Raw genomic sequence first — 14,438 nt, 5'->3', positions numbered from 1 at the left:
TCAGTAGGAAACCATATACTGACCCTCTTTAGATAAAACATTATCAAAAAGATACCAGTTCACATGGATCCGCGGAAACGACTAATAATTCTGTATTGTGCAGCCAGACAAGTAATTTGGCAATGTCACTTTGTAAAAAAGACTAAGCGTCTGCGCACATACACATGTGCATACCTATAGACTAAATACGTAAATGAGCAGCAAGAACGCATTAAAAGTCTGCTGTTTTCAGTTAAAAAGGTATAATTTAAGCGGCCCCTAAGTTAATAATTAACGATTTTTACAACGGAAGTGATTCAATCAGCAACTTACTTTAGCTCGATAATAACTTTTTCTTAGAGCTGCTGTAAATCTCTGTCCATTAATTTTCCTATTATCACTGTGAAGCTGCTTTGAAACAATCTGTATTGTAAAAAGTGCTTTATAAATGAAGATTTGACTTGACTTGACCAAAATAAATATTTACTGGATATAATCCTGAATTGAACAGCATTCGAACTGTTTACATGTCATGCATGCTACACTTTTTTCCTGGCCTGAGTAAGTGTTTCAGTCACTTCTGATGAATGTATGTGAATTTGTGTGTGTGTGTGCTGCATGCTCCATTAAGCCAGAGCCTTTCTACAGCTCTGATATTGAGAGTAATCTGTGCTTTTCCATTGTCTGCTGCTTCACATCTTTCACAATCAAGAGCAGGAACAGCCTCCAGACCATAGTAAACATCTGCTCTGAAATCACTGGAGTGGGTTTACGAAGTCTAGACACTATGAGCGGCAGACCAGGAGAAGAGGCCCATTAAAGATGATGGCTCCGAGCTGTTATAGAGATGCCCTCCTAACACCAGACTACTTCTTAGCTGCTAATAAGTTGACTATTAATGTCAGATTGCAGATATTATTACCATCTGCTGTTTATAGCATGAGAGTTTGTAAAATGTATTTATATTTGATTTAGATTATTCTGTATACTATGTTGTATGGTACATTCCATAATATATTTTTATATATATTTCTGTATGGGGTAATACAGTACTCTTTTTAGAAGTATGCTAAAGTGTAGTTCTTCTCACAAGGGAATCTTTTTCTTTAGAAGAAATATAATATTATCATGACTAGATTCTGAAATATGGAAGCACATTTTTTAATAACAATTAGCTTGTACTGGAAGACATTTTAAAGTAACAATCTCAGCTTATTGAATTCCCATTCTGTATTCACCTGTGCGCCCAGCGTCTTTTTGCCTGATCCTCCCTGTGCCAGAACTAAATTGCTTTTCAGGGATTTATAAAGTCACATTATATTTTATTGTAAATGCATCTAAATCTATAGTGAATAATTAAAGTGTGCATTACTGATTATTGATTTTAATTTAAATGTACTCTCTATCATCACAGTTCCAAAGCTTCAAACACACATACAGATTATCATAGACTGAGTACAATAAATCAAGATTATATCCACTATAATCACTTTAAAGGCATTTCTCCGCATACAGAGGGATTTCCTGGGGTATTATTAGAAGGATTTTAAGCATATGTTAAATAAATAACATATAAAGAAACAGCACAACTTTAATCTGTTAATACTAAGAGAAGTACAACATTAAAATCAGTGACAGAGGACATTGAGTACAGCAAAATCCAATTCTTATTATGACCATGCATATTTACTATATTGAGGAGCAGGGCTGTGTGTGTGTGTGTGTGTGTGTGTGTGTGTGTGTGAGAGAGAGAGAGAGAGAGAGAGAGAGAGAGAGAGAGAGAGAGCAGCCAGCATGACAGCAAGGCGGCTGTTCTATCATGCAGAAAGTGCCGGAAGCGTCTCACCCTTCTGACATCATTCATTCTTTATGACTCTCTGCCCCTCTCTCTCTCTTTCTCTCTCTGTCCAGTCTTTAACCACATACACATTCACAAGGGCACCACAAACAAGCACATGCACCCATACAGAGAAAGCAGAAGCTTCATACAATCAGAACAGAATCAGTCTATGCCACTCTAACACCAGATGCTACGTGATATGAGCGATAAAAGCGAACTCTTCAGGGGCTTTCAAGCTGACAGCAATTTACAGTGACAAAGCGGCCTGAAGTCATTCATTTTTAAAGAGAGTTGACGATTTCCGGCAAGATGAGTGACAGAGACTGTTGCCAATGCTTTATGCAAATGAGAACCGATTTGAGCGACTCCCATTGGGAGTGCAGACTGCGATCACTGCTCAGTGCTCAGTTTAAGCTAATTTGAAATAGTAGCTTACTAGCTTTTAAGATTAGTCAGCTATTAATTAGACTACTATTTTAGACTATAGTCAAGCTACTCTTTTGAAAAAGTTGTTAGCTAACCACAAGCTCAAAAAAAAGTATCTACTGTGGTTTTCAACCAGGGGGTCAGAACTCGGGACCCACTAGGAGGCCTTAGCACACTTCCAAGGAGGGCACAAGTTGGTTTAAATATATTTAATAATATATAAAAATCATCTATATATAAAAATATAGCTAATATATTATCATGATTCTGATCATACCTGCAATCAGTGAGATTTAAGTCCGCCTGTGGTGAAAATCAAGTTTTTAATGTTGTTTATATGTCTATATGGTGTTTTTAATATGCTTTAAGACAAACCATGTGCAAATTCATAAGTCAACACCATTGCTGAATATTTCATATTTAAAATTACAGTGTAAAAAAAAAACGCGGTTTGAAATCGCTGGTTTTTCTGACGTCACAAACTACCTTGTAAACAATCATGTCAACATGCCGGCGGGCTTTAGCATATCATTAACCTTGACCTCTATGAAGCAGGAGAGTCCGGTATATTCCGGTATATTTTTCTGTCCAAAATCCGGTAGATTTGGCGATATAGTGGGTGTATGATGTATATAACGAAGTATATGCCTTTCTCTGCTGACGTTAAGTTGTTCAAAGCATTTTTAAGGATACTTATTGTTAGAAGGCTGTCTGACTCGTGAATGTGAACATGGTTTGTGTAACATTAGCAACACATTATTAGCTGTTTGATAACATAGTCAAGGAAAACGCTAATCATATTAATCATACTGTTATGTGTCTGGCGTTACCATTGTGCAGCGTTTACCTAAGTAAGTTCAACAAATGGATCTCTTGAGCTTGTGCGAGTAAGTGGAGGCGGGGCTAATTAGCATATTAATATATCTGCATATAATAAATGAGGCAAGTGTGTAGAGTTACATTCAAGCTATTTTGAGGCATGAAGAATTTTTTTTTCCACAGGAAAAAATGTTTAAATGTGTCATTTTGGTGATCAAAGAAGAGTTTTAAGGGATCAAATTATTGACTACATGGGGGACTTTAAATCAGCTATTTTCTGAAAACTCCACATAACTTTACATTAAACATCAAATGTCTCCTGACTGGCTGTAATTGTGTCATGTCAAACAACAGTTTTGGTTTGCAAAGCAAGCTAAGTTCAGTTGGCTTCATGATTAGTAGTGTTGTCAAAAGTAGCGACTGGGATACCAAGTTGATACTGAAATTTTAAAAATGTGATGCTTTAAGCGGATTTGTAAACACCTCTGATTGGCCATTGTGTTCACACGCTCAACATATATGTCTGTGATTGGCTACGATGATCAACACACTGGAGCGTTTGAAAGCACACGGAAGTGATGAATTTGAAACCGTTCTGGAAGGACCAGTCCGCTGATAGACGCCTGCTTTCAAGCGCTCTTGTGTGTATCTGTTAGGGCTGCACGATATATCGCACGACATGAAAAATAACATTGAACTTGAACGTGATTATTGCTTAAAAGCGATTCTTAGTGTGATTATGAAATCGCAAAGGCTGCGATTGTTTTTTATGCACGGCTTGTCAATGAAGTATGGCTCCAAATACTAATCCATCTGAAAGCACTGCGAGTTTGAGTCGCTTATAATGTACATTTGAAAAAGCAACACGCATCAAACATCTTTCCAGGCATGAGAAGCATTTCTTAACATCTTGTCCAACTCACTTCATAATGACAGTTGATCATCCTTCCGAGAGATGATGTGGCTTCTCACACAGAATAAGGCAGTCGTGTGTTTATTAGTCATGTTTAATTAATCAAAGTGTTTCTATCTTATGTTTATTCAGCTACAGCGATATGATGCATGTTATCTTCTTCTGCTACAAGGCATTTTTTGAGTTTCTGCGCAAAGGCGCCCTCTGGCTTTCAGATGGAAAAGCATTTACTACTGATCACAGAGCCGTAAAGCTCTGACAAGCTGCGCATTAAATAATCACAGCCTTTGCCATATCGTGTGTGATTTTTATCATGATAAATCATGCAGCCCTAGTATCTGTGTGAGCACTCGGTGAAGAGCGTCATTGATGTCTATTTACAACATATTCACATTTTTAAAATCTCAGTATCGACTTGTTTTTTTTTTGTATTTTTGCCAACACTTATGATTAGTATCAGCTGTGTTAGATTTTGTTGAAGGAGAATGAATGCACAGCATTAACATCACACAAGTTTGCCTTTGTTTGTGTGTCCACGTGAACTGTCCTAAGGGCTATTTTCATAAACATGGCATAATTTCTCCTCTCTCTCTCTCCATTAGCTCAAGGCCTGGAGCAGACTGCCAACCTCCATTCCATTAAGAGGACAAAGAAAATAGGGTGAATGAGAGAACAGACTGATAGACAGAGGCAAAGCTGCAAGAAAGAAAGAAAGAAAGAAAGAAAGAAAGAAAGAAAGAAAGAAAGAAAGAAAGAAAGAAAGAAAGAAAGAAAGAAAGAAAGAAAGAAAGAAAGAAAGAAAGAAAGAAAGAAAGAAAGAAAGAAAGAAAGAAAGTTACAGAGTATGAATTAGTTATCTTCAGTTAATCTATATTCTTCAACACAATCTCTCTATAGGTTAGTACAGGAGCTTATGAGACCACAGTGGAATTCAGAGTGAGGTACAGTACAGAATGGATGAACAATGCACAAATGTCTAAAAACCAAACACAGTTATTTGACCTTAGTGTAATATCTGTAAAATACATTTTCATTTTCTGTGATATTGTATTGTCATTTCTCAATAATATTGATAATGTCTTTGTGGGGAAGATCTAATAGTGATTTCCTGGGGGGAAATTTTTATTGCAACATTCAAAATTGAGCAACAGTCCTGCAAATGAATAAATAGGAATATTTCCCACTTAAAAGCTGTGGTTCTCAACCCTTTTTGACTCAAAGGCCTCCCGTTTTCCAACACAATACCCAAAGCACCCCTACCCATTAACCATGATTATTTTTTGTGATTACAGACATTTCAGAAAATGTATATTCTTCAATAAGAACAATATTATATTTTATGTAGAAGTAATTGGGGAGAGGGAAATATGATTTCAGTTCAAAATCTTGATTTTATGTTTTATTTAGAATTTAGATTATTATTATTATTATTATTAGATTATTGTAATATATATTTATAATAACTTAGTAATTTAAATACTTTTAAGTCAACCTGTGGGCACCCTTTTTCTGAGACGCTCTAGTTGGTCCCAGCCCCCTGATTGAGAACCACTGCTTTAAAATTCTTTCATTAATACTAAAATCTCACCATTATGTTGTTTCAAACTTGTTTGCTGATATTTTTTCAATGGCACATAAAAAGTTTTCATAACACTTTATTTTACAGTGCCATAGTTACACGTTACTTCATACTTATTATAGTAATAGTAACTAACCCTAAACCAAACCCTAACCCTAACTGTAACTCTATAGTAAGTACATGTTAATTAATAGTACTCAGTACTTATTTGAGTAATTACAATTTAACTACGGCACTGTAAAATAAAGTAACCAAAGTTTTTGGTAAATTTTAGTGCTTCACAGATTGTGAATTGTTGTTGTATGGAAATGTGTAAAGATTCTTCAAAGATTTTCCTTTTATGTTCCACATATTATAATCCAGCATATCAACTGAGAGCAACATAGGTTGAGAAAAATAATGTCAAAAATATAATTTTAAGTAAACCATTCCTTTTTGTGTTTGATGTCAAAAGTTTAAATAGTAAGTTTACTGGAAGTGTTATTGATAAACTTTGTCAGCAGAAGTAAATCAGTAAATGTGGCTTTTATTTTGGTATTTCACTAGCTATGTTAACAAGCAACTAAATAATCCATTAGTACTAGTGGTTAAACGGATCATTGTTGATCCGTGATCCGTACGGACCAAGCCCCACGGTTCGGCACGCATGTGATTCGCGGATCAATTGCAAGTTTCACCACAATAGAGTGAAAGGTTATCATTTGCACGTGTTTTGTCTTGCTAGTTTACACATTAAATAGATATAAAATCATTCCAGCACTAGAAGAGGCAAAAGAGGATTTAATTCGGTATCGCACACCACGCTGTTATTGGTGCGCACAGACACACATACATACAAGGCTCGCACACACACACGTAGAGAGAGAGGTGTGTTTCAGATAGCTCGCGAACTCCAAATTGATTTCTCTTTCTTGGATGGACACATACACGCATGTCAGTCAGAATACCCCTCTCAGCAAGTATTCTCGGAAACGCATTCGGTTATGTCTTAATTGAACAAGGTGAGAATTCGGATGTGTATCTATCGGATATGTGCGTGCATGGGGTCTTACTATTAAAGTGACAGAAACCTATAAATACCTCCTGTTGTATGTCATGTAAATCAAACAACAAAACACAGCTTTAAAGGGATAGTTCACCCACAAATGAAAATTTGATGTTTATCTGCTTACCCTCAGGGCATCCAAGATGTAGGTGACTTTGTTTCTTCAGTAGAACACAAATGATGATTTTTAACTCGAACCGTTGCCGTCTGTCAGTCTTATAATGCGAGTGAATGGTAACAATTTATAAGAGTCAAAATATATGCATAGATATTATTTATATAATTTTTTACCTCTAATACACCACTATGTCCAACTGCATTCAGCATTCACTTAGTGAGGTCTGATCGCGCTCTGACAACAGCAGTGATGTTTCGCGCGTATAATTCAATGAATGCTAGACATTACTTCCTTTGTCAGAGGGCGATCAGACCTCACTAAGCGAATGCTGAACGCAGTTGGACATAGTGGTGTATTAGAGGTAAAAAATTATATAATGTCCGGTTTCTTGCACAAACCGATCGTTTCGTGTCTTAGGACTTCAATGCGCCGCCATGAGCTGCTGGGTTTAATTTGGATTTGTCTAGGCATATTTTTTACTCTTATAAATTGTGTTACCATTCACTCGCATTATAAGACTGACAGACGGCAACGGTTCGAGTTAAAAATCATAATTTGTGTTCTACTGAAGAAACAAAGTCACCTACATCTTGGATGCCCTGGGGGTAAGCAGATAAACATCAAATTTTCATTTGTGGGTGAACTATCCCTTTAACAAAGATTAATCTATATTAAATTTATACAGTGAACAGTGTCATTTTACATTTAATTACTACATTTCTGTATACGAAAATTAATACTACAGTTAGACCTTATACTTTATTTGTAACTTTAAGATGTATTTATCTATGCTTGTAACTGGTATACAGTATTTGTAGACCTAAAATATTCTGACCAATAGGAAAGAAAAATAAGCTTGTAAACACCTGAATCTGAATATTCTCTGTTGGATTTAAAAATACCTTACATGTGCATTGCCATATGTGCATGCTTTACGTCTTAAAAACATGCACATGTTTTTCTTTTACGTCTTATGAACTAGCAAGTGGTGGAAAAATGATACTAAATCCCAATTCGCCTACTTATAGTATGCCCTAAATGTATGTACTTCTTTTTTGTGAAGAAAAAGTACATACTTTTCAGTGAATAATGAGAATAGGCAAGCTTTGGGACATACTACTTTGTCATAATTGCATCTTTAACGAACGCTCTGTCGCTTAGTTATGTGCATCCTGTCACTGTTTAAACTGCCCTGTCAATCATCTTGTCACAGTTAAAATCCTCCACATTCAATTGAATTTAATTTCCTACCGTTTCAGAGAGAAATTTGCCAGTCATGAGTCTTTCATGCGGAGAACACTCCTTATGTTTGCATAATGATGCATTTAAAAATTAATGACCAAACACATCTTTATAAAAGTTCACAATCACTCAAACCCATTTAACTAAACTGCTCTGCTTAACCGTCAGTCATACTATGTTTGTAGTTCTAATCGAATCCTCATCCAATGCGCAATGGGTTGTAGGAAATATTAGCCGTTAGAGTGTGCACGGTTCTGCACTTCAGATTCCAACCAGAAAAAGTAGACCATCCGGGTATCTTTGGAATACTCATTTCATCGTACTACTGTTTCAGACACACTAATTCTAATTTAGAATACTATTTAGGACGGATAGTATGCGATTTGGGACTCTGCATAAATATCTGCATGAATATTTACTAAATATTGCTAAAAAAAAAAAAAAACTCTTCACATAACAGAATCATCTTTCTTTTTAGATTGAAAAATTACAGTTTTACTCAAGGTAGCTACGGTGACATTATTGTTGTGGCTTTATCCGGTTCTGAACACGGAATACATGTAATGCACATGTAAACGAATATGTGAACCAGACTGCAAAGTTTAGGGTTAATATAAACAGAACTTTCAGAATCCGAAATTAGACTGGATATGTTTGCACTGATGAAAATGAGTGCATGTAAACATACTGAAACATGCCATTTTCTATCATCTTGAAGCGTTACACACTGCAGCTTTTCCTTTTTGTAAGATCTAGTCCTTCTTGTCACTATGGTAGTCCCCAGATCTGTCCTTTATACTGAAGTCAAACACATGATCGTAGAATGGCTGTTTCTCATTCCAGCCTCCCACAAAGTCATAAAATTCTCCATACTCTTTTCTTACCTCCTCTGGCAGCATTAGCCTGAAGTTGATAGAGCGTTAAAAATGTCACTATAGCAGAGCTGACAGTGAAGTCAAGAGTGTGTGTATGTGCGTGTGAGAGAGACAGAAGATGTTTGACACTGCAGGGGGATCACTGATGGCCATTTTCAGCCTGTCAATCTCACAAAGCCACACACTTCACCAAACAAAAGCTTGACAGCCCGTGCTTCCCGTACATGTTCAGCGTCTTAAAGCTTAAATGTGATTGGGGGTCTGTGATTTTAGGGCTCAGCGTCTTTCTGTAATTGCTTTGCTGTAAGGGCCAGTTGATTACGGAAAAAATCTTGTAGAGCCGTGTTTGCGGAACAACTAATCTGCATAAATCACTTTCTCTTTACTGATGGCCTGAAGTGTCACATGGAATGTCTAAGTAATCTTTGATATGCCTTTAGCTGTGAAGCTGGAAAGAAAAGAAGCAAGAGAGGGTTGATTGAGAGTGTGTTTTCAGTATGGGTACAGAGTGCATGTGTGCATGGACTGTAAAATAAAAAAGGGAATTATGTTTTATCCAGTCTTTTTGTGTCGCAGATTAAGAAATGTGAATTACTTTGACTTCTCAGTAAAATACAAAATTCCCTGTAAACTTGCCTAATAGAGTTACATGAACAAAAAGTTTAACATTGAGCAATGTTGCTGATTTGTTAAGAGCTCCCAGCATGCACTGCAGCATGAATTAGTTACATGGTTGCTGTTATAGGATTATTGTTTAATGTTTGTTGACTTTATGCTGTTGTTTTTTGTCTTAAGTTTTTTTACCCTGTGTGATGATGTCAATGCCTCATCTTTTTTTCTTAATGATGTTTGTTGATCGTTATCAAGCTTTTTTCCGCTGAGGTCCATGTTATTTATGTAAACCTATTGCACATACAGTAATACAGTATCTTTGCTGTGCAAAAGGTTGTCTTCTTCAGAGACAAATATTCATTATAATTTGTTACAAGAAATATATTTTTTTAAACATTTTTAAACATTTGGCATTTATTGAACAATAAAATTCAAATAGTTTGAAAGAAAGTAGTATCATGGGAATCTCAGTTATTAAAATGTCAATGCGTCATGTTTCCTTCATAGTTTTCCTTTTCTTACTGATTGTTTTGTTAAAGTGTGTCTGTGTGGCCTTGATGTTCTTGATATTGAGATACTCATGCACTCAATGTCATTGGTGTGTTTGATTCTGATAGTGTAAAGGGGACCTATTATGCAAAATTCACTTTTGCATAATGTTTGGCTATAAATGTGTGTTGGCAGTGTGTGAACACAACCACCCTATAATGATAAAAATCCAACCACTCCTTTTAATTTAATCCCCATAAATCATAAGCAGTGCCTCAGAACAAGCCGTTTCCAGATCCCTGGCAGTGTGACGTCACATTAGCCACAGGCCCCGCCCACGATGGTTGACAGACACTGCCATTTTAACATAGAACCGCCCAGAGCGAGTTCACAGCGATTTTACAAAGTCCGCCATTGCTGCACTTACGAGAACGTCTCCCAAGCGTTTTAGGTGTTCTGTAGCTGGATGGATTAATCCACATAGCTCTCTCCATTTACTCACGAAATCTGAGCTGCTAAAGACGAGGTGGATTCATTTTGTTTTCGAAGAAAATGCTCCCTCAACTCTACCGGAATTAGATTATGTCAATACAAAGGGACAATACAAAACATAAAGCCTCCAGAGTGATACTGGATACTGCAGTAATGAAGGTGAGAGCACTTTATTACAGTTCATCGGAGTTGATTTACAGATATAAAGTTTGCCAGTTTATTAAGCACCATCCGAAAAGGCATAAGGTCTTTATATATTTGTTTACTGTTAGTTGTAACGAGTGTTTCTGTGTAATTTGCTATGTATGTTGATGATAATGCAAGGGAGTTTTTTATTAAGCTCTTACAGTGACTTTCTGGAGTGAAAACAGACGCTTCATCTTTTGTGTGAAGTACAATAAACGTCATAAAACTCATCTGTAAAGTCAAATGGGGTCCAGTACAACAGGCTTGTAGTAATATAGTGGATAAAATCATCTCCATGAAGCATATATTCGCAGACATTATAGTGCATCCTGACTGACTGCTGACCGACACCGGAGAATCAGCTCTTCAAGCTCCGCCCTCTTAGGCTGAGTGCAGCAGCTCATTTGCATTTAAAGGGCACACACTGAAACGGCGTGTTTTTGCTCAACCCCAAAAAGTGGCGAATTTTAACATGCTATAACAAATTATCTGTGGGGTATTTTGAGCTAAAACTTCACATACACACTCTAGTGACATCAGACACTTATTTTACATCTTGTAAAATGGGGCATAATAAGTCCCCTTTAAAAATGTTAGTTTTACAGGTGTTCCCATTAACTACATCTAAATATTGGACTGAAATGAGAGAGTGTGTACAGTAAGAGAAAGGAGAGAGATAGAATAATCTGGTAGAGAAACAGTTCTAATTTGTCATGCCCTGTGTGGGAGACCTACGCCACCCATGTGACTGTCTTAACTACATCCCTTACATAAACAACATTACCACAAATAGACACACACAGAGGAAATGGAAGTCTTCTGGTCCAGATGATATCATTACACTGAGTGTGTACACTGTCAATTAACATCATGTTTATAAAGGAACTAGTTATTTGCCTCGACACACCTTAATTGTTGTTTTGATGTTGATGTGAATTCAGACAAGCTATCAGGGCTTCCAAGAGCTGTCACTTTTGGTTTGTCAGTTACTGTGTACAGGTTTAAAATGGATTTATATTTTTTTATATATATCTTTATTTATTTATGTTCATGTTTTAATGACGTTATCCTATCAGAGTGATTTAGTGAAGATCCCTTGGGGAGGAAAAACTGTTTATTTATTGAATTCTACAACAGCGATGGCTACCTAAAGTCAGAGGAGGAGATTATCTTGGTCTAACACAATGTTTCCCAGTCTTTTTTTTCTTTCTTATATTTTAATCGATGCGAAACCAGAAATGTGTTCCATGTAGGCTACATCATATTATACTGAACATCATTTAGTTGTTTACACGATTGTTAGGTCTGGTCCTTGAATTTAATTGGCCAAGCGATGTTTAAAGAGAGACCAGATTTTCTTATTTTAGGGTGTTCTTACAAATGTGCAGGGAGAGGGAAATGGAAAAGCAGAGCCAAGAGATTAGAGAACGCTTTGAGTGGGGTGAGGAAATCACATGCACTCATCCAGACTGACTTGATGCTTTAGCCTTCTTTTAGAACTATTTTTGTTGAGGAAATAACATACAAGGTAACCGGGCCATTTTTTGCCTGAAAAGTTACTTAATATCAACTTCTTGTTTATTATTGGTTGTATGAAAATCACAATCATGCAGTGGTTCTGAGTTTTAATAATAATAATAATAATAGTTGACATTGACAGCTAATATTTCTTACATTTCAATAATGTAAAATAATAATAATAATTGCATAGGTTTAACAAAGAAATAGATTCCCTGGATCCTCCAGCAACCAGGTTAAGCTCTCATTGGTGTACTTGTACCCAGGTTGAAAATCACTTCACTAACAGATGCACGCACGCGCACATGCATCAAGCATCGCGACAATCGCAGGTGAAAGAAATACTTGTTATTGTTTGTAAGATACTCTATTACAAACCAAGTTCTCAGCCTCGACACAAAGCTAATATAGATCAGACCTAATCTTAAGTGTATTAGCCAGTGGATGGTTAAAATAGCTGTACCAAAGCCCACTTAACGGCGCAGAAGTGACGCACTGAGTCTAATTGATTGGTGACTGTCTTCTGTGAAATACTGAATTAATAGCCTACCACACGGAGCACTAAATACGGATTTGCGAAAGGCGAATTATGAAATTTCACGCTGCTTCTTCTTTCCTAAACACTTGGCATCTTTCCGTAAAAAAATGCATTACACACGGACCCGACACATACAGTCCCAAATTACAGGCTATCTCAAACCCGAGTGAGCTGCCTACCTAGTCAGCATCGATTCAAACAAAAATGTCGTCTAGGTAGGCAGCTTGAGCCACTGTTAGGAAGCAGTAGAGCAGCACTCACATCTCTGAATCTGTCCCATCTCCCGGTCAACCATTTGTCGTCCAAAAAATTGCCGTTGTCGTTGCTGGCAGAAGCCCCGGCGATCAGCAGCGCGCACACACCGACCAGCACAAGCATCTGCATCGAGATAGATGGAGCAATCAACACACCACACTCCTATAAACACACCGACAGAAAAATACCGAATAAACGCTGCAATAATCCCGTATGCGTCACCTTCAAGAGGACAATGTGAGCGCTGTCATTGACTGAAGATCTCCGTGACGAGCCTCAACTGATCTTCACCAATCTCTCTCTCTCTCTCTCTCTCTCTCTCTCTCTCTCTCTCAAAAGCGTATGCTCGTGAAGGCGGACGTGGGCGCGCGCTATCTTCTTTAACATGGAGTCTTTTATTATTTTTTCGATATATAGGTTATGCGTACATCAGAATAAGAACTATTACACATTAAATGTATTAAATAAATAGATACATAAATATTCAACTTAAGTTAGCGCATTAAACTTTAATTGAACACAATTGCTCTGTTTTATGGATATTTTACTGTAGTGCAGAGGTTACTTAAATCACTAAAAAGGTCCAAAGATCAAACTTGATTGTGGACCTAAAGTAAATGCAGCATTATATTCAGAAATATTATATACATTTTAAAAATTAAATTCACTTATTCCTACATATAGGCTACTGTATACATACCTAGTCTTTAAAATCATATGAAACACTACAGAAATAGTTATTGAGCATTTAATCCTTTATTGCCCAGGACAAAAATATACAGTTTGTTTTTACACCTTTTGTGTGACTTTATGTTTTATATATTTTGCATTATTTGATCTATTATTGCAATATTTTTCGCCTCAAATAGCACAAAAAAAAAAAAAACTTTTTACTGCTTTTTTGCTCTTTTTTGAGGATGTGCTGTTGAGTTTCTGGCATCATCAGCATGCCACGGGATAACCACAGACAATATAATAAAGCTTTTAAAGTTGTTTTAAAGGGAACCCCTGGTTTTAAGACTTGTATGGCTTAATATAACATGAATTATGTCTCTTACTAAAATATGTAGCATAAAACCCATGAAAGATTTACGTTATTTAAAAAAATCCATAACATATTTAGACAATGGGTGGCACCATTTTGTTTGCGTTCTATGTCGATGAAGTCAAATGGTTGCACTCTGTCAGCTACTTCTTACCGCTAGTAAAGCAGTAAAGACTTACATTGCTTCTCTTGTGGCTCATCAACTGAAAATTACAACCAAAAGCTGCACAATGTGGCATCGTATATTATATTCCAAGTTGTGTTGCGGTAAAAATAGCCATAGACAGGGCTGGAAATGGCTGAGATTCACTGGGCGGACTCTATATGGGAAGGATTTTTTTTTTTTTTTTCAATGACTTTTTAGATATATTTAAATAAAAATATTCTACAATTATATAATATGCTAACATTAAACAGGCCTATTTTATGTTTCCTTCAAACAATATTTTCTAAATTATCAAGCAAGC

At 36.4% G+C, this 14,438-nt stretch overlaps 1 protein-coding gene across 2 annotated transcripts in view; it reads right to left on the bottom strand.

The window, feature by feature from the left end:
* Positions 1–13,285, bottom strand: part of spock3 (SPARC (osteonectin), cwcv and kazal like domains proteoglycan 3) — a 50,560-nt gene extending 37,275 nt beyond the window's left edge. Inside the window, exons 1-2 of one of the 2 annotated variants that reach the window (XM_067402435.1) lie at positions 13,149–13,285; positions 12,933–13,049 (exon numbers count right to left, since the gene is read on the bottom strand). In XM_067402435.1, the coding sequence (XP_067258536.1) occupies positions 12,933–13,049 (117 nt within the window). In that variant the 5' untranslated portion in view covers positions 13,149–13,285. Of the gene's footprint in view, positions 1–12,932; positions 13,056–13,148 lie in introns of those variants that run through there. The other variant, XM_067402434.1, reaches the window with a different exon arrangement.
* Between the last annotated feature and the right edge of the window lie 1,153 nt (positions 13,286–14,438).

This window comes from Chanodichthys erythropterus, chromosome 12, assembly GCF_024489055.1.
Source record: "Chanodichthys erythropterus isolate Z2021 chromosome 12, ASM2448905v1, whole genome shotgun sequence".
NCBI lineage: Eukaryota > Metazoa > Chordata > Actinopteri > Cypriniformes > Xenocyprididae > Chanodichthys > Chanodichthys erythropterus.
The sequence above is the reverse complement of the archived record's forward strand: the minus strand, read 5'-3'. Positions and strand labels throughout refer to the sequence as shown.